This window comes from Cherax quadricarinatus, chromosome 20 (assembly GCF_038502225.1).
Source record: "Cherax quadricarinatus isolate ZL_2023a chromosome 20, ASM3850222v1, whole genome shotgun sequence".
NCBI lineage: Eukaryota > Metazoa > Arthropoda > Malacostraca > Decapoda > Parastacidae > Cherax > Cherax quadricarinatus.
Window position 1 is genome coordinate 43,287,796 of NC_091311.1, and position 22,137 is coordinate 43,309,932.

The following is a 22,137-nucleotide window of genomic DNA, read 5'->3' on the forward strand; positions in this document are numbered from 1 at the left end:
TGTGTAGCTCAAGCAGAGAGCCATCAATGTCTGCTATGGTTTCTCTTTGCTTCTTCTACGTAGTATGGATGGATAGTACATTACTGATAAAGACAAGTATCAAGTTAATTGGTCTACACTTATGCAAGACCAGATTAAGGGGTGCCAGGCAGGCAGCTGCCAGGGGTGCTAGGGGCTCAAATTTCTTAGTCCACTACTGCACTCATGTACAAACAATAATGCCTTAATTATCAGTGAAGCATCGTTAATTTATAAAATAATTAGCACTACAATAATCTATCTTAGTCTCAATTCTCCCAGATTCAGAAAATAGAATTCTGAATTCAAAAGAATCACCTAAATTCTGAATTTTCACAGCATAAGCAAAAATTACTTTGTAATTCTCTTGTATTCACAAAATATGAGTAAAAACAAAATTCAGTAGCAGATATTTTTTTCCAAACAAGAAAAATTTAGGAATTCTGCAATTGTATAATGATTATTATTTCTTTATAAATAGATACTGAGTATACCAGGAAAAGTGTACGGTAGGGTTATTATTGAAAGAATTAGAGGTAAGACAGAATGTAGGATTGCGGATGAGCAAGGAGGTTTTAGAGTGGGTAGGGGATGTGTAGATCAAATGTTTACATTGAAGCATATATGTGAACAGTATTTAGATAAAGGTAGGGAAGTTTTTATTGCATTTATGGATTTAGAAAAGGCATATGAAAGAGTGGATAGGGGAGCAATGTGGCAGATGTTGCAAGTATATGTAATAGGTGGTAAGTTATTAAATGCTGTAAAGAGTTTTTATGAGGACAGTGAGGCTCAGGTTAGGGTGTGTAGGAGAGAGGGAGACTACTTCCCTGTAAAAGTAGGTCTTAGACAGGGATGTGTAATGTCACCATGGTTGTTTAATATATTTATAGAAGGGGTTGTAAAAGAAGTAAATGCTAGGGTGTTCAGGAGAGGGGTGGGATTAAATTATGAGGAATCAAATACAAAATAGGAATTGACACAGTTACTTTTTGCTGATGATACTGTGCTTATGGGAGATTCTAAAGAAAAATTGCAAAGGTTAAGTGGACGAGTTTGGGAGTGTGTGTAAAGGTAGAAAGTTGAAAGTGAACATAGAAAAGAGTAAGGTGATGAGGGTATCAAATGATTTAGATAAAGAAAAATTGGATATTAAATAACAAAAAAAGGCACAATACCGTGACTGGAACGATACACAAATAACCCGCACATAGAAGAGAGGAGCTTACGACGATGTTTCGGTCCGACTTGGACCATTTCCCCCCACCTCTGTGCACTTGCTCTCCCTCTGTGGGCACCTGGCTCCCCTGCAGTGCTCCCCTTTCTTTGTATTTGACTAGCTCCTCCTCCTTAATTCCCCACTACTACTACTACTACTACCACTACTACTACTACTACTACCACTACTACTACCACTACTACTACTACTACTACCACCACTACCTCTTCCTGCCTATATATAGCTGTCCTGCTCCACTTATGGTTAGTGTGACATTGTAAATGGTCCAAGTCAGACCGCAACGTCGTCGTAAGCTCCTCTCTTCTATGTGCGGGTTATTTGTGTATTGGATATTAAGTTGGGGAGGAGGAGTATGGAAGAAGTGAATGTTTTCAGATATTTGGGAATTGACGTGTCAATGGATGGATTTATGAAGAATGAGGTTAATCATAGAATTGATAAAGGAAAAAAGGTGAGTGGTGTGTTGAGGTATATGTGGAGACAAAAAACGGTATCTATGGAGGCAATGAAGGGAATGTATGAAAGTATAGTAGTACCAACACTCTTATATGGGTGTGAAGCTTGGGTTGTAAATGCTGCAGCGAGGAGGCGGTTGGAGGCAGTGGAGATGTCCTGTCTAAGGGAAATGTGTGGTGTAAATATTATGCACAAAATTCGGAGTGTGGATATTAGGAGAAGGTGTGGAGTTAATAAAAATATTAGTCAGAGGGCTGAAGAGGGGATGTTGAGGTGGTTTGGTCATTTAGAGAGAATGGATCAAAGTAGAATGACATGGAGAGCGTATAAATCTGTAGGGGAAGGAAGGCGAGGTAGGGGTCGTCCTCGAAAAGGCTGGAGGGAGGGGGTAAAGCAGGTTTTGTGGGTGAGGGGCTTGGACTTCCAGCAAGCGTGCATGAGCGTGTTAGATAGGAGTGAATGGAGACAAATGGTATTTGGGACCTGACGAGCTGTTGGAGTGTGAGCAGGGTAATATTTAGTGAAGGGATTCAGGGAAACTGGTTATTTTCATATAGCCGGACTTGAGTCCTGGAAATGGGAAGTACAATGCCTGCACTTTAAAGGAGTTTGGGATATTGGCAGTTTGGAGGGATATGTTGTGTATCTTTATATGTGTATTCTTCTAAACTGTTGTATTCTGAGCACCTCTGCAAAAACAGTGATTATGTATGAGTGAAGTGAAAGTGTTGAATGATGATGAAAGTATTTTCTTTTTGGGGATTTACTTTCTTTTTGGGTCACCCTGCCTCGGTGGGAGATGGCTGACTTGTTCAAAAAAAAGAAAAAAAAAAAAGAAAAAAATATATATATATATTTAGATACATGTGCAATCACATTCCTTGTTTCAGATATGTGTTTATTTTGTATTTCAGAAGTCATATCTCCAATACAAAAGAGAGCTTTGGGCACGGAAAAGCTATTAAGACAAAAAGTTGGATAACTGAATCTACAGTGGACCCCCGCATAACGATATTAATCCGTTCCTGAGAGCTCATTGTTATGCGAAATTATCGTTATGCGAATGAATTTTCCCCATAAGAAATAATGGAAATCAAATTAATCCGTGCAAGACACCCAAAAGTATGAAAAAAAATTTTTTACCACATGAAATATACATTTTCCTACACACAAAGAGAAGGATACATGCACAATAGTAGAGTAGTACATGCACAATATATATTGTGCATGTACTACTCTACTAAATGAAGAATAAATGACACTTACCTTTATTGAAGATGCAGCAATGACTGATGAGACACTGTGTCCTGGGAGTGCCTTTTCCTCCTGAGTACTGTAGGTCCTGTTTGGCATTTTCTTCCAGAACAGGCCTTATCACACTGTGTATGCCACTACGATTCTTAAATCTCTCAAACCAACCTTTGATGGCTTTAAATTCACCAATATGAGCACTAGTTCCAGGCATTTTTCCCTGTTCACCTGGGTGTTAGTCAACTGGTGTGGGTTGCATCCTGGGAGACAAGATTAAGGACCCCAGTGGAAATAAGTTAGACAGTCTTCGATGACACTGACTTTTTTGGGTTATCCTGGGTGGCTAACCTTCTGGGGTTGTTTCTTGGTATTCTCAATAAGCCACACCAACAACGGTGCTACAGCAGCAGCAGCAGCAACCGCTGACAGTGCTACAGCAGCAGCAGACGGTACTACAGCAGCAGCAGCTGACGGTGGTACAGCAGCAGCAGCAGACGGTACTACAGCAGCAGCAGCTGACAGTGGTACAGCAGCAGCAGCAGCTGACGGTGCTACAGCAGCAGCAGCAGCTGATGGTGCTACAGCAGCAGCAGCAGCTGACGGTGCTACAGCAGCAGCAGCAGCTGACGGTGCTACAGCAGCAGCAGCAGCTGATGGTGCTACAGCAGCAGCAGCTGACGGTGCTACAGCAGCAGCAGCAGCTGTCGGTGCTACAGCAGCAGCAGCAGCAGCTGACGGTGCTACAGCAGCAGCAGCAGCTGACGGTGCTACAGCAGCAGCAGCAGCTGACGGTGCTACAGCAGCAGCAGCAGCTGACGGTGCTACAGCAGCAGCAGCAGCTGACGGTGCTACAGCAGCAGCAGCAGCTGACGGTGCTACAGCAGCAGCAGCATCAGCAGTTGACCATGGTACCACAGTATTTCGATAATATTTCTCACCCTTTTTACCACAGGGTTGGCACTAGAAGCTTTCTTGGGGCCCATGGTCACTTATTTTGCAGATAAAATCACCAAAAACGCTGTAATAATACGAAATGTTCCGATTGTATGCTTGGATGTTACCGCGGAGGCTGGCTTGTAAACAATGCCACCGGCGGAACATGTGAGGCTGGCTCAGGCCGCACATTAGACGCGTCTCGGACGAATAGCATTGAGCGGGTTTTTTAGTGGTATGCGAGGCAAAATCTTAGCGATAAAATGTATCGGTATGCGGATTTAACGTTATGTGATGCCAACGGTATGCGGGGGTCCACTGCATTTGCAGATTGCCCATCGACAAAAATGTTAGGTAACTGAAACTCTTAAATAAGAAGGCCCCTGAATATGTGGGGATGACTACTATAATTCAGACAACCCTCTCCCTTCCCCATGACCATAAATTAACATGGAAAAAGAGATAAATCTCTTTTCTATTTGCAGTCTTAGGTTTATTTTGGGCCAATGTATAACTATTTTAAATTTATGTTTCCTTTCTCATTCATGTTTCACTCTTTTGATTCTTGATTTTAGTTACTTATTAGCCTTATCTGTTTCCAATATGTTTGTCAATATGCTCATCAACATGCAAAGTAGTGTACTATACTTCAGCAGTTGTTCTCAGATTTATTCTTAGATTATGTCCAATTACTGCATATACAATAACCAGAAAGCCCACAGGATGCACAACATTTCAAGCAAAACCTAGTCTAGTTTAAAGAACTACGTAGATTGATTTATAATTTGTAAAGAACTGTGTGATCTTGTACTAGACATTTTCCACATTACAAAAAGTTACTGAGAATTTTTTAATTAATTAAGTTAACAAACAAAAGTACAGGGTTATGTAGTTAGAGCAATAACAGTATACCAAATAAAAGCAACATTAAACACTCAAAATAAAACCCTACTCACCTTTGGGGTCTATCGGGCCTTTCACATGTGCATTACGTGCTGAGCGTCTGACAGAGGATCTTCGCCTTCCAAATAAACTTAACTCTTCCACTTGGCCTGGCTGTGATGCTAATATCACATGCATAAGTTAGTCACACAAAACACAAAGAAACAAGCATGTATAATACAATGCATTTTACAAGAGTATCATATAAATAAGCCCCTTACATTATCACACACATTATGATTATTTCACCACAAACTGCCCAAAAATTATCTGTACAGATAAACTTCTGTATTTTTTTTTATTATATTTATCAAAAGCAATGAATAAAGCAACTAATAGTGTATTTTTTGTTTCAGCATATTGCACCCAGTCTGTTCAGTCACGGTATATCCTGGGTTCTCCATGTAAATATCAATGTTCAGCTTATTCATATTGAAGATTTATGCAGCAGCACATAATACTGTGCTGAATGATCTAACCAGCATAATACAATATTCATTATTAGTGCCATACTGTTTAATGGAGATTTTTAGTGTTAAGCACTGTGATATGTAAGGAGTCCCATTTAGTTTGTTCCATAAAACAACAACAGGTTTTCACATCAGAAATTAAATTCTTTTTATACTCATCTGAGAAGTAAGTTTTTATACTGCTTAAGATCATTTAAGGATGTTAATCATTAAGTGCACTTAAGATAAATGTATCATAACAGGAAACAATATATGAGGTATATAACCAGTGAAGCATTCAACCCAGTCCTAACAGATAAACATCAGGATAAGTACCATAAGCATCCACAGCTACACAAGACACTTAAATCAGTACTAACATGCCAAACACATCAAACTGTAGTATTTTTGTTTGGAGTTATGTTAATACTTACTTGTAACCGAGTGTCTTCGTGGTGTAGTGGTAGGAGAGGCAGAGGCATTGGATGACACTGCTCCATGAGATATAAAGGAGTTCATGCTCTCAACTGATGGATCCCTACCACCTGGAAGCCTGAGCTCAGCTTCTGAGGAACCTATTAAAAACAAAAAAAATTAAATATTATTTTCAATGGGGGGGGGGGTATAGTGTTGGAGTGATTGGTATTTTTGTTTAATAAATGTATGAAAGAGGGATTGGCAGAGAGCATGTACAGTTCCTTTATATAAAGGGAAGGGAGACAAGAGATTGTAAAAATTATAGGGGAAGAAGTTTACCGAGTATATCAAGAAAAGTGTATGGTATGGTTATTATTGAAAGAATTAGAAGACAGAGAGTAGGACTGCATGTGAGCAAGGAGGCTTTAGAGTAGGTAGGGGATGTGTAGATCAAGTGTTTACATTGAAGCATATATGTGAACAGTATTTAGATAAATATAGGGAAGTTTTCATTGCATCTATAGATTTAGAAAAGGCATATGATAGAGTGGATAGGGGAGCAATGAGGCAGATGTTGCATGTATATGGAATAGGTAGTAAGTTACTAAATGCTGTAAAGAATTTTTATGAGGATAGTAAGGCTCAGGTTAGGGTGTGTAGGAGAGAGGGAGGTGTAATGTCACCATGGCTGTTTAATATATTTATAGATGGGGTTGTAAAAGACATAAATGGTAGGGTGTTGGGGAGAGGGGTGGGATTAAATTATGCAGAATCAAATACAAAATGGGAGTTGACACAGTTACTTTTTGCTGATGATACTGTGCTTATGGGAGATTCTAAAGAAAAGTTGCAAAGGTTATTGGACGAGTTTGGGAGGGTGTGTAAAGGTAGAAAGTTGAGAGTGAACATAGATAAGAGTAAGGTGACGAGGGCATCAAATGATTTAAAGAAAAATTGGATATCACATTGGAGAGAGTGAGTATGGAAGAAGTGAATGTTTTCAGATATTTGGGAGTTGACTTGTCAGCAGATGGGTTTATGAAGAATGAAGTTAACCATAGAGTTGATGAAGGAAAGAAGGTGAGTGGTGCATTTAGGTATCTGTGGAGACAAAAAAAACGTTATCCATGGAGGCAAAGAAGGGAATGTACGAAAGTATAATGGTACCATCACTCTTATGGGTGTGAAGCTTAGGATGCAAATGCTGCAGCGAGGAGGTGGCTGGAGGCAGTGGAGATGTCCTGTCTAAGGGTAATGTGTGGTGTAAATATTATGCAAAGAATTTGGAGTGTGGAAATTAGGTGGTGTGGAGTTACTAAAAGTATTAGTCAGAGGGCTGAAGAGGGGTTGTTGAGGTGGTTTGGTCATTTAGAGAGAATAGATCAAAGTAGAATGACTTGGAGAGCGTATAAATCTGTAGGGAAAGGAAGGCAGGGTAGGGGTCATCCTTGAAAAGGTTGGCGGGAGGGGGTAAAGGAGGTCTTGTGGGCAAGGGGCTTGGACTTCCAGCAAGCATGTGTGAGCGTGTTAGATGGGAGTGAATGGAAACGAATGGTTTTTGGGACTTGTACATAATCACTGCAAAGACAGTGATTATGTATGAGTGAGGTGAAAGTGTTGAATAATGATGAAAGTATTTTCTTTTGGGGGATTTTCTTTCTTTTTGGGTCACCCTGCCTCGGTAGGAGATGACCAAAGTGCTAAAAAAAAAAATGTTTAAAAGGATGCTTTATGTAGTTCTTTACACAGGGAGCTGAAGCAATGTCATTTTTGAAAGGTGATTCAGAAACTAAGGTGAAGCTGTAGTGATGTATTGTGCTACAATGGCTTAGAAGTGACCTTCAAACAACCCAATTAGCTGCCAGTCCTGCTGCTGTCAGTCAAACCATTATTTTACATAGGTACAGTGCTATGTATGGAGGTTCCATTCCTGGTAACCAAAGTCAAACCATAAGTTTTTCTATTTTTAGGGGCTGTCTTGCCGGGCAAACATTCGCTGTAAATGCAGAGAGGAGAGGGATTAAGTTTGGGGACACCTGTATTGGTGTTTATTTAAAAATAGTATCAATGTACATGTACAATGCTCACCATTTAAAGTTGAAACTGGACTGGTATTATTTGAGGCTGTGGTGTTGACTTCTGAAGATGCTGAGAGTGAGCTGAAAGAGGTATGAGAGGAGGCAGCTCTGGGAGGTCTGGAAGCAGAGGTTGGCGGAGTAGCTCCTTCCCCCAGCAGAAGTCCAAGACGCATGTACAGATCTTCACCATCCTTGGCCTCAGCTGCCTCACCACTTCCTCCACTTGTAGCTTCTGTATCACCATCACATTCATCATCTGTAGAGCAGAATAATTTTATAAATCAAATTCATTAATAATACTTTTCAGATGTAGCTTAGGAAATTGTCTGACAATAATTCTGCTTTATATCAGCACTACCATACAGCAGGTCCCCAAATTACAAACATCCACACATACAAAAGAGGCACTTATGAGCCAAATACATTTTTACATCTACTGATCTATAGTACAAACATGTCTGCAACATCTTTTGTACTATTGTTTTGTATAAATAATTTGCTTGTAAGTAGAAACACCTGAAGCACAACTTGTTTATAAATTGGGAACTTCCTGCACTCAAAAGAATTACTTTTCCTTTCCTATACAATTTTTAATTGTACATATTTAAATGACACAGAGTTTATAAGTTATGAAATTTATTTAGTTACAAAAACAATTAGAATATGTTACTAAAAATCTTCAACATGCTGCTTTCAGGAAAAAAAAAAATCCAACTCCCATTTCCCACAAAAGCAGGGTTACCTAAAGAAAAAAAAATTCCAATTTCCCTTCATCTTTCTTAGTAATTATAAAGAACAAAGGGCAAGTAATACTTTGTTCCTGGGATTTTATTTACCTTTTATGACACTCATGAATATGGGGTAAAAAAAAATATAACTACACATATTGCGCATAACCACTGTTGTCATCTTCATCATGCACTTCCAATTAAACTAATGTCACAAGAACTAAAACATGTACTGTACTCAATGAGGTGGTCAAAACCATCAATTTTATCAAAATGAGCCCATCCTATTCTAGGACATTTGGTACACGTGAAGAAATGGGCATCATATCCAAGTGCGAGGGCTATCTCACAGATAACTGCTCGCTCTGTTTTAAGAGTTATGAGGAAAGGAGCTTTTTTGTATTCGAGCATCTTTTTGAGCCAGGACACAACAAATGTTGGGCACAGAATTTACTTAATGTTTCAATGCAAGGCATTAATGTAACTGTTTCAGAATAAAATGGATGCAGTTCAACTGCAATTCAAACTTTGGGATGATTCTATGAAAAACAAGTACTTCCCAAATCTTAAGTGATTTTCATTAGTGACTGAAGTTTCTCCTCAATGAAAATGTCAAAATTTTTGGAATAATTTTTTCATATGCATACCATAATTAGGGAATACTCTCTTCCCTTACAAACATTGAATGGGTTCAAAATCCTTTCTTTGCATCTGTAACTGTCTCAGTTTTCATTAAAAGATAAAGAACTTAGAGTATTTTCGGTGCTGTTTCTGGAAAATAAGTGACCATGGGCCCCAAGAAAGCTTCTAGTGCCAACCCTACACCTCAAAGGGTAAGAATTACTATAGAAATGAAGAAAGAGATAATTGATAAGTATGAAAGTGGAGTGCGTATAGCCGACCTAGTCAAGCTGTACAAGAAACCCCAATCAACCATCGCTACTATTGTGGGCACCAGAAAGACAATCAAGGAAGCTGTTCTTGCCAAAGGTTCAACTGTGTTTTCGAAACAAAGATCGCAAGTGATGGAAGATGTTGAGAGACTCTTATTGGTGTGGATAAATGAAAAACAGATAGCAGGAGATAGCGTCTCTCAAGCGATCATATGTGAAAAGGCTAGGAAGTTGCATGAGGATTTAATTAAAAAAATGCCTGCAACTAGTGATGATGTGAGTGAATTTAAGGCCAGCAAAGGTTGGTTTGAGAGATTTAAGAAGCGTAGTGGCATCCATAGTGTGATAAGGCATGGTGAGGCTGCCAGTTCGGACCACAAAGCGGCTGAAAAATATGTGCAGGAATTCAAGGAGTACATAGAAACTGAAGGACTGAAACCTGAACAAGTGTTTAATTGTGATGAAACAGGCCTGTTCTGGAAGAAAATGCCAAGCAGGACCTACATTACTCAGGAGGAAAAGGCACTCCCAGGACATAAGCCTATGAAAGACAGGCTTACTTTGTTGATGTGTGCCAATGCTACTGGTGATTGCAAAGTGAAGCCTTTATTAGTGTATCACTCTGAAACTCCCAGAGCGTTCAGGCAAAAGAATGTCCTCAAGGATAATTTGTGTGTGCTGTGGAGGGCAAACAGTAAGGCATGGGTCACTAGGGAATTTTTCTATAACTGGTTACACCATGCATTTGCCCCCAATGTGAAAGATTACCTAACTGAAAAGAAATTAGAACTTAAGTGCCTCCTGGTGTTAGACAATGCCCCTGGTCATCCTACAGACGTGGCAGAGCGACTTTATGGGGACATGAGCTTCATTAAGGTGAAGTTTTTGCCTCCTAATACCACTCCTCTCCTGCAGCCCATGGACCAGCAGGTTATTTCCAACTTCAAGAAACTGTACACAAAAGCTCTGTTTGAAAGGTGCTTTGTAATGACCTCAGAAACTCAACTGACTCTAAGAGAGTTTTGGAGAGATCACTTTAATATCTTCAATTGTGTAAACCTTATAGGTAAGGCTTGGGAGGAAGTGACTAAGAGGACCTTGAACTCTGCTTGGAAGAAACTGTGGCCAGAATGTGTAGACAAAAGGGATTTTGAAGGGTTTGAGGCTAACCCTGAGAATCCTGTGCCAGTTGAGGAATCCATTGTGGCATTGGGAAAGTCCTTGGGGTTGGAGGTTAGTGGGGAGGATGTGGAAGAGTTGGTGGAGGAGGACAATGAAGAACTAACCACTGATGAGCTGATAGATCAACTTCAAGAGCAAGAGGCCAGACCTGGGGAAACTGGTTCAGAGGAGGGGACAGAGAAATTGAAGAAGTTGCCTACTACAAAGATAAAGGAAATCTGTGCTAAGTGGCTTGAAGTGCAAACCTTCATGGATGAAAATCACCCTCACACAGCTATTGCAAGCCGTGCTGGTGATTATTACACTGACAATGTTGTGAAACACTTTAGGCAAGTCATAAAGGAACGAGAGGTACAGGCCACTATGGACAGATATCTTGTGCGAAAGAAGTCCAGTGACTCTGAAGCTGGCCCTAGTGGCATTAAAAAAAGAAGGGAAGTAACCCCAGAAAAGGACTTACTACCTCAAGTCCTAATGGAAGGGGATTCCCCTTCTAAACAGTAAGAAGATAATGCTCTCCCCTCCTCCCATCCCATCAATCATCACCAGATCTTCAATAAAAGTAAGTGTCATTTAATTGTGCATGCCTTTTTCAGTTTGTGTGTATTAAAATTAACATTTCATGTGGTAAAAAAAAATTTTTTTCATACTTTTGGGCGTCTTGCACGGATTAATTTTATTTCCATTATTTCTTATGGGGAAAATTCATTCGCATAACGATTATTTCGCATAACGATGAACCCTCTTGCACGGATTAAAATCGTTAACCGGGGGTCCACTGTATTTTGACAGATATCACTTTAAAATCAAGCTTTTCATTAAGTTGAGCTTATTAGTCTCTGGATTCAGATATTAAAAAAATATCCTGAAAGGTATACAACTGAATATCAACAAAGTCTTTATTGGGCAAATAAAAATAACATGATGTTTAATGGTGACAAATTTCATTTGCTTATAGGAACTATGAGGAAGTCAGAGTGAACACAGCGAACAGCTCCCAACTCGAACAATTATGTAAGTGCTATTGTAAGTGTATTTTTGGGGGTCTGAAACGGACTAATCTAATTTACATTATTCCTTATGGGAACAAATTCATTCGGTATCGGCACTCGAACAGCCTTCTGGAACGAATTAAGTTCATAACTCAAGGTACCAGTGTACAGTGGGACCCCGAGTTTCGTACAGCTCCCAACTCAAACGATTATGTAAGTGTATTATTGTAGGTGCTTTTGTAAGTATATTTTTGGGGGTCTGAAATGGACTAATCTAACTTACATTATTCCTTATGGGAGCAAATTTGTTCGGTAACGGCACTCGAACAGCCTTCTGGAACGAATTATGGCCGAAACTCAAGGTACTACTGTATATCATTTAGAGAACACAAAGCAAATGCAGCTAAGGTCAGAATGTGATAATGAAAACTTTCAAAACAACAGTCAACATCAATGATGGTGCTACAGTATTCAAATCATTTGTGTTCTCACAGGTGGGAGGGACATCAGAGCTGGAAAATAGGCATATATCATTTACTACCTGCATAGTTAATAAAGCATTTAAATTACTGATAATGCCTTAAAAGTGAAGCTTTGTCAGTTAAAACCACTTGTGCAATAAATCTGCATTACGAGTTTCAATGATAACTATAATGGACAATTCTTGATTCAACCCTTTCAATGTCGGTGTCATAATAGTATGGCTCACAAGCCAGTGTTGGTGCTGTATTAATACACCAAAATTCTAGCAGTTTCAAATCTAGTGGGAGAAAGCGGGTAGACCTACATGTGAGAGAATGCGTCTGCATGGTCAGTGTGTGCAATATAAAAAAATCCTGCAGCACGCAGTGCATAATGAGAAAAAAAAACCATTGTTTTTTATTTAAAATACCGACTTTGAGGTGTATTTTTGTATGGTATTTATGATTGTATTCTCGTTTTCTTGATCTCATTTGATAGAATGGAGGATATATCACAGAAATAGGGACGATTTTGATTGGTTTTAGTACTATGAAAAGTACCTTGAAATTGAGCTCGTAGCAGTGGAAATGTTTGATTTTTGCCGATGTTCAAGAGTAAACAAATGATGTCACCTTCCAATACATGTCCAACCGGCCAGTCTAATACTCAGTCACCAATGGGTCGTCATTATTTATACATTTATTACAATAATGCAGTAGTCTACATAGCAGTAAATCTTCTATTTTCTGGGTGAATAAAAATTCAAAATGGAAAGAAAGAATAATAAAAGAGGGGACTGGAGACATGACTAATGAACAGAGAAAATGTTATTTTAGTGCCAGGAATGTTTGCACTGTTTATTCTGGACCCTATTTTAAAATTTGCATCATTTGAAATTTGTGTGAAATTGGCCAAATTGCTAATTTCTGACCACTTTATTGGGTAGTTGAAATCGATAAATGGGCAGTTTCTTGTACTAGATCGATAGAACAAATGGAGTTCGAGTGAAATAGCTATGAATTTGGTCACCTGGAACAATGGAATTAGCCGAAAATAGGGCTCAAATTGGGTGAAATTGCTGACGTGTATGTACTGCTGAGACCTCTAACTTCATGAGAGCATAATTCCATAAGTTTTCTATCAAATTTCGTACTTTTGGTGTCATTACCATTGGAAAAAGATTACCATTTCGTAAGATTTTTTTTTTTTTTTTTTTTAAATTCTTTGCCACCGAGAGAAAGTTTGTGAGCCGGGATCTCAACAGGGTTAGTGAACTTTGTTCACTCTGAAAATTAAGTTACCCACATAACCTCAACAATAATGGACAATTGTGGATTTAATGCCCGAAGTACAATTCAGAGTTTAAACAGATTTTTGTCCATTGTTTCTGAATGTTGTCTGGCCACAGATTTTTGTGTATTAAATTCAAATTGTGTTAAGTCAAGGTTTTACTTTACAGTATGTTATTTCAGGGTTATTTGATTTTACAGTAAAACAGAATTATAGCATAAGAGGGTCTAAATAGTGATATTGAAACCAACCCTTGAGCTCTAGAAATGTAACCCTACAAGTCCCATGTTATAATAAACTCCACTCTTGATTTTTCAACTGGTCTCCTGTTTTTGGGCATATACACATACTCATAAGTCTGAGGAATGATAGTAATGCTTATGTCTGCTAAATGTGGGAAGTTTAGAAAAAAAAAAAAGAGGGAAATTTGAATAAAAGTGCACTCTTCAGTATTATAAAACAAAATATGTGCAGTTATATTTTCAGTTTATGTATCAGCTGTCTCCTCTAAGAGCTTATATCTCCCCAAAATTTTGAGAGATCACTGTATATGGAATTATTGGCTTGAATCATTCATGCAATCATTATCACTATTCCCCTGAGATAATTAGCAGAGATTTTGTTAATCACAACAAATTATGCAGATTTAAAATCAGTACACAAAACAAAATAGAAAAAACTTGAAAGAAATAAAATAGGGACTTTTACCAAACTACCTGTGCTTAAAAACAGACATATTTATCACTTTAACAATTACTGTAATTACTTGAAGTACAGTATACTGAATATCAGGCAAGTATAAAAATAACTAAAATATGTACTGAAGAGGTAAATAATTGAAAATAAAAATATAGTGACTGAATAAAGCTTACGAGTTTGACCAGTGCTATATATTATTTATAAATTGTAATAAGGATGCAGTCAACTAGTGTTTTGATTGAAAGAGCAATACTATATATGAAATACACTATTCACACAATCACTGCAAAAGCCATATAAATTAAGAAAAAAACAAAAGTGATTTCATGGCTTTTAAACAAATTCAAAGCAAGCAATAGTTCTATATTACCACTAAATATTGACAATCATGCAAATAAATTAATCCCATAAAGATTCAGCAGTGATGCCATCTACAGCACATCAACACTATAAAATATTAAAAGCCACAAATTAAAAATGGTTGACAATATCTATTCCATTTACTGTAAACTGAAGCTGTACAGAATGAAGCTAATGAAAAACAACATGCAAGATTCATGCATCACATCAGTACCTATACTCCAAAGAGATTTTATCCTTCGAGCTAGACTTATATTTTTGGAACTCTTCTTATCGGCCGAGGAGAGGAGAGCTACAAGGCAGGAGAGAAGTTGGTGTGTGTTAGTTATTGCTTTGTACTAATTTTGCTTCAGTTAGATAATGAATGGTGATATCAGCTCAACTGAAACTTAAGAATTTTTATTTTAAATACACTATGAATAAATTTTTATTATATATGTGCTGAATAATTTTCATAATTTACTTATAGTTCTATATTCTGTTCAGCTGATATTACATAATACAAGTTAAAAACAAGATTTAATGGTGAGTATCTACAGTATTCATTTTGTTTTCAAAAACTAATGTCATTTATTTTCCTAATGTTGGAACAATATGACTTGTGTTCTGCATACACATCAAAACTAGAATTCCTGAGACCAACTTTTTGATGAGATGATATATAGATATTTACCAGTTAAACTGGGGTTAGTACTAATGTAAACAGAATAACCATATACGTAATATAAATTTCAACATATATTAATTTTTTTTTTTTACCTCAACAGCCATCTGCCAAGACAGGTGAACCAAAGAAAATGCATTCACCATCATTTGTTCAAGTACTAGGGCCAGAAGTATGGTGACATCACAATTCAGATTAACCTCCAACTGCAACCTCCCCACTCCTCTTGCAGAGTTGAGACACTGCCATCTATCTCCAGGTCTCAAAGTCTGGCTAACCGGTTTCCCCCTTCATAAAAATTCCTTTGTTCATACTCCAACCACTTATCTCCATTCACTCTTATCTAACATGCTAACAAAGGTCTGCTGGATGCTCAAACCCCTAAAATTAAAGACTTTTCTCCCCCCTCCCTCCAACTATTTCTGAGATGACCCTTACCCTCCTATCTTCCTCAGATTTATACTCTATTGTCCTATCCCTCTCCCTCTCTACATGTCCAAACCATCTTAACAACCTCTCCACAGCCCTCATAATTATACCTTTGGTGACATTACACCATTATTTAAATTCTACACTCTGAACTCCCTTCATACTATTTACATCATACATTGCTCTCAAACATGACATCTCACTGCCTCCTCCTTGCCACAGCATTCAAAATCCATGCTCCACCTTCATACAAAATTGTTGGTATCACTAGACTCTGGTACATTCCTTTTTATCACCACAGACAAATTTTCCACAGATGCCCCAATACACCATCCACTTTTTCCTCATCCATTATTATAGTACAGTATTATATATACATACAGTGTTGTATGTATACATGTATGTACAGTGGAACCTTGGTTGTTGATTGCATTACTTGTCAAATAAATTGGTTTTCAAATGAAGTGCTAAAAAAAAAAATGTCATGGTTTTTGTATGTTCTCTAGGTTGTCAATGGACAAATTCTTGCATATATGGAACAGGATAAAACGGCTTAGGTCACATACTCATGGAATGGGCACTGGACCACGGGTTGAGAGCATGGGTATGAATAAGCATAGCCACTACCTCGTGTGCTGTAAACATCTCTTGAGCATATCTTATGAACTTTTTATTTTATGATTTTGGTGCAATTTTTTTTTATTGTGAGATCAGCCATCATGAGTCCAAAGGAGGATAAAGAGATGAAAGCAAAAACAAAAGTTATAAAAAGCACTGTCTAGTTTAGAAAAGAAGTTATTAGAAAGTATGAAGAAGACAGATTCTGCATGATTGATATAGCACTCGTCAAGGAAATATGTGCTAAATGGCGTCACGTGCAGGAGTTTGCTGAAAAATACCATCCAGACAAAGCAGTGGCCATCCATCTCTAACATATACAATGACAGTGTAATGTCTCAATTTTGACAAGTGTTAAAACGGAGCCTAAACCAAACCTCAATGGACGGGTTTTAGTGAGAGAGAACCAGCGAGTCAAAACAAGGTGTCAGTGATGAAAAGAGACAAAGAAGAGAAACACCACCAGAAGGACCATTGTCTGACATATTAATGTTTTATGTAGTAGTTAGTACAATATATATTATCATTTGGGGTCTGGAACGGATTAATTCTATTTACATTATTCTTCATGGGAAAAACTGCTTTGGTTGTTGTCGATTTTCGCTGTCGAATCGACATCTGGAAGAAATTAAATTTGAAAACCCAGCTTCCATCATATATGTACACGTGTGTGTGCTCACTCACTTGCAGGGGTTGAGTCACAATGTGCATGTATGTATGCATATATGAATGTTTATTTTAACTCAACAGCTGTCTCTTGCCAAGTCAGAGGTGACTCAAAGAAGAAGATGCATTCATCATCATTCATTCAACTGCTGTCTTTCCAGAAGTATACTGACTTCACAATTATCTACAACTGTAACATCCCCACTCCTTCAGAATGCAGGTACTACCCTTTCAACCTCTTGGACTCAAGTTGGCTAACCAGTTTCCCTGAATCCCTTCATTAAATGTACCTTGCTTGCACTCCAACAGCACATCCATTAAAAAACCACTCATGTCCATTCACTCCTATTTAACATGCTCTCCTCCAACATCCACACAACTACACTGGCATTTTTTTTTTTTTTAGTTTTAATCTTGAAATAATTCATAGCACAATTATTTTACTGAAAATACTTGCTCATGATAATGCTTTTTGCATGTTGAACTACATGATGAACATTATTTTATAAAATACTGTCACTTGTTTTGAAATTACACACAAATAATTAGGATCACATTTTCAAACATTAACTGTCTAATACACATTCCTCAGAAATTAAAATTAAAATTAACAATATGGTGCAGAACTATATTTTAATTCTGTTATTTATAATAGGAAAATATTGAAAATCAAATTTAAACATTAAACATCCTTTTTCTCAAATGCTGAGAATAAAGCCTGCTGCTACTCTTTAAAATACATTGAAAAAGGATAAACTTTAAATATACAAAAGTTGGAGGATGGTATTATGGAAAGTATGTTGTGCTGTTTAGCCAAATCTTGCAGATTAGGCTTATAAACTAATGATCATTTTGCCAAACAAGCTGAACATGTGGAGACAAATGATACAAAATACTGACAAGATGGAAAAAGAGAAATACAGTATAATGTGATCCTTAATTGACAACGTGTAGACTGATGTCCGATCTATCATTAGTCTATCAAGAAGTCAGTTTCAACATCTCATTTGACTAATGTCACTATGCCCAATAATTAAATAAATAAATAAATAATATAAATATATTATATATATACTATATATATATAATATATTATTAATATATATATAGATATTGGCAGTTTGGAGGGATATGTTGTGTAACTTTATATGTGTATGCTTCTAAACTGTTGTATTCTGAGCACCTCTGCAAAAACAGTGATAATGTGCGAGTGTGGTGAAAGTGTTGAATGATGATGAAAGTATTTTCTTTTTGGGGATTTTCTTTCTTTTTTGGGCCACCCTGCCTTGGTGGGAATCGGCCAGTGTGATTAAAATATATATATATATATATATATAATCACACTGGCCGATTCCCACCAAGGCAGGGTGGCCCGAAAAAGAAAAACTTTCACCATCATTCACTCCATCACTGTCTTGCCAGAAGGGTGCTTTACACTTAAGTTTTTAAACTGCAACATTAACACCCCTCCTTCAGAGTGCAGGCACTGTACTTCCCATCTCCAGGACTCAAGTCCGGCCTGCCGGTTTCCCTGAACCCCTTCGTAAATGTTACTTTGCTCACACTCCAACAGCACGTCAAGTATTAAAAACCATTTGTCTCCATTCACTCCTATCAAACACGCTCACGCATGCCTGCTGGAAGTCCAAGCCCCTCGCACACAAAACCTCCTTTACCCCCTCCCTCCAACCTTTCCTAGGCCGACCCCTACCCCGCCTTCCTTCCACTACAGACTGATACACTCTTGAAGTTATTCTGTTTCCCTCCATTCTCTCCACATGTCCGAACCACCTCAACAACCCTTCCTCAGCCCTCTGGACAACAGTTTTGGTAATCCCGCACCTCCTCCTAACTTCCAAACTACGAATTCTCTGCATTATATTCACACCACACATTGCTCTCAGACATGACATCTCCACTGCCTCCAGCCTTCTCCTCGTTGCAACATTCATCACCCATGCTTCACACCCATATAAGAGCGTTGGTAAAACTATACTCTCATACATTCCTCTTTGCCTCCAAGGACAAAGTTCTTTGTCTCCACAGACTCCTAAGTGCACCACTCATCCTTTTCCCCTCATCAATTCTATGATTCACCTCATCTTTCATAGACCCATCCGCTGACACGTCCACTCCCAAATATCTGAATACATTCACCTCCTCCATACTCTCTCCCTCCAATCTGATATCCAATCTTTCATCACCTAATCTTTTTGTTATCCTCATAACCTTACTCTTTCCTGTATTCACTTTCAATTTTCTTCTTTTGCACACCCTACCAAATTCATCCACCAATCTCTGCAACTTCTCTTCAGAATCTCCCAAGAGCACAGTGTCATCAGCAAAGAGCAACTGTGACAACTCCCACTTTATGTGTGATTCTTTATCTTTTAACTCCACGCCTCTTGCCAAGACCCTCGCATTTACTTCTCTTACAACCCCATCTATAAATATATTAAACAACCACGGTGACATCACACATCCTTGTCTAAGGCCTACTTTTACTGGGAAATAATTTCCCTCTTTCCTACATACTCTAACTTGAGCCTCACTATCCTCGTAAAAACTCTTCACTGCTTTCAGTAACCTACCTCCTACACCATACACCTGCAACATCTGCCACATTGCCCCCCTATCCACCCTGTCATACACCTTTTCCAAATCCATAAATGCCACAAAGACCTCTTTAGCCTTATCTAAATACTGTTCCCTTATATGTTTCACTGTAAACACCTGGTCCACACACCCCCTACCTTTCCTAAAGCCTCCTTGTTCATCTGCTATCCTATTCTCCGTCTTACTCTTAATTCTTTCAATAATAACTACCATACACTTTGCCAGGTATACTCAACAGACGTATCCCCCTATAATTTTTGCACTCTCTTTTATCCCCTTTGCCTTTATACAAAGGAACTATGCATGCTCTCTGCCAATCCCTAGGTACCTTACCCTCTTCCATACATTTATTAAATAATTGCACCAACTACTCCAAAACTACATCCCCACCTGCTTTTAACATTTCTATCTTTATCCCATCAATCCCGGCTGCCTTACCCCCTTTCATTTTACCTACTGCCTCACGAACTTCCCCCACACTCACAACTGGCTCTTCCTCACTCCTACAAGATGTTGTTCCTCCTTGCCCTATACACGAAATCACAGCTTCCCTATCTTCATCAACATTTAACAATTCCTCAAAATATTCCCTCCATATTCCCAATACCTCTAATTCTCCATTTAATAACTCTCCTCTCCTATTTTTAACCGACAAATCCATTTGTTCTCTAGGCTTTCTTAACTTGTTAATCTCACTCCAAAACTTTTTCTTATTTTCAACAAAATTTGTTGATAACATCTCACCCACTCTCTCATTTGCTCTCTTTTTACACTGCTTCACCACTCTCTTAACCTCTCTCTTTTTCTCCATATACTCTTCCCTCCTTGCATCACTTCTACTTTGTAAAAACTTCTCATAAGCTAACTTTTTCTTCCTTACTACTCTCTTCACATCATCATTCCACCAATCGCTCCTCTTTCCTCCCGCACCCACTTTCCTGTAACCACAAACTTCTGCTGAACACTCTAACACTACATTTTTAAACCTACCCCATACCTCCTCGACCCCATTGCCTATGCTCTCATTAGCCCATCTATCCTCCAATAGCTGTTTATATCTTACCCTAACTGCCTCCTCTTTTAGTTTATAAACCTTCACCTCTCTCTTCCCTGATGCTTCTATTCTCCTTGTATCCCATCTACCTTTTACTCTCAGTGTAGCTACAACTAGAAAGTGATCTGATATATCTGTGGCCCCTCTATAAACATGTACATCCTGAAGTCTACTCAACAGTCTTTTATCTATCAATACATAATCCAACAAACTACTGTCATTTCGCCCTACATCATATCTTGTATACTTATTTATCCTTTTTTTTCTTAAAATATGTATTACCTATAAATAAACCCCTTTCTATACAAAGTTCAATCAAAGGGCTCCCATTATCATTTACACCTGGCACCCCAAACTTACCTACCACACCCTCTCTAAAAGTTTCTCCTACTTTAGCATTCAGATCCCCTACCACACTTACTCTCTCACTTGGTTCAAAAGCTCCTATACATTCACTTAACATCTCCCAAAATCTCTCTCTCTCCTCTGCATTCCTCTCTTCTCCAGGTGCATACACGCTTATTATGACCCACTTCTCGCATCCAACCTTTACTTTAATCCACATAATTCTTGAATTTACACATTCATATTCTCTTTTCTCCATCCATAACTGATCATTCAACATTACTGCTACCCCTTCCTTTGCTCTAACTCTCTCAGATACTCCAGATTTAATCCCATTTATTTCCCCCCACCGAAACTCCCCTACCCCCTTCAGCTTTGTTTCGCTTAGGGCCAGGACATCCAACTTCTTTTCATTCATAACATCAGCAATCATCTGTTTCTTGTCATCCGCACTACATCCACGCACATTTAAGCATCCCAGTTTTATAAAGTTTTTCTTCTTCTCTTTTTTAGTAAATGTCTACAGGAGAAGGGGTTACTAGCCCATTGCTCCCGGCATTTTAGTCGCCTCATACGACACTCATGGCTTACGGAGGAAAGATTCTTTTCCACTTCCCCATGGACAATAGAAGAAATAAAGAGGAACAAGAGCTATTTAGAAAAAGGAGAAAAACCTAGATGTACGTATATATATATGCATGTACGTGTCTGTGAAGTGTGACCAAAGTGTAAGTAGGAGTAGCAAGATATATTAATATATATTAATATATTATATATAAATATATTAATATAAATATTTATGAGGATAGTGAGGCTCAGGTTAGGGTGTGTAGAAGAGAGGGAGACTACTTCCCAGTAAAAGTAGGTCTTAGACAGGGATGTGTAATGTCACCATGTTTGTTTAATATATTTATAGATGGGGTTGTAAAAGAAGTATATGCTAGGGTGTTCGGGAGAGGGGTGGGATTAAATTATGGGGAATCAAATACAAATTGGGAATTGACACAGTTACTTTTTGCTGATGATACTGTGCTTATGGGAGATTCTAAAGAAAAACTGCAAAGGTTAGTGGATGAGTTTGGGAGTGTGTGTAAGGTAGAAAGGTGAAAGTGAACATAGAAAAGAGCAAGGTGATGAGGGTATCAAATGATTTAGATAAAGAAAAATTGGATATCAAATTGGGGAGGAGGAGTATGGAAGAAGTGAATGTTTTCAGATACTTGGGAGTTGACATGTCGGCGGATGGATTTATGAAGGACGAGGTTAATCATAGAATTGATGAAGGAAAAAAGGTGAGTGGTGCGTTGAGGTATATGTGGAGTCATCTATAGAGGCAAAGAAGGGAATTTATGAAA

The 22,137-nt window shown here is 38.2% G+C and overlaps 1 protein-coding gene across 10 annotated transcripts in view; it reads right to left on the reverse strand.

Annotated features, from left to right (window-relative positions):
• The window catches only part of rols (rolling pebbles), a 191,396-nt gene that overhangs the window by 27,521 nt on the left and 141,738 nt on the right, over positions 1-22,137 (reverse strand). For 5 of the 10 annotated variants that reach the window (XM_053781426.2, XM_053781424.2, XM_053781423.2 and 2 more), the window contains 4 exons: positions 14,605-14,682; positions 7,795-8,040; positions 5,724-5,864; positions 4,855-4,962 (listed from right to left, as the gene is read on the reverse strand). In XM_053781426.2, the coding sequence (XP_053637401.2) occupies positions 4,855-4,962; positions 5,724-5,864; positions 7,795-8,040; positions 14,605-14,682 (573 nt within the window). The remainder of the gene's footprint in view (positions 1-4,854; positions 4,963-5,723; positions 5,865-7,794; positions 8,041-14,604; positions 14,683-22,137) is intronic. The other 5 variants (XM_053781430.2, XM_053781427.2, XM_053781433.2 and 2 more) reach the window with 3 other exon arrangements.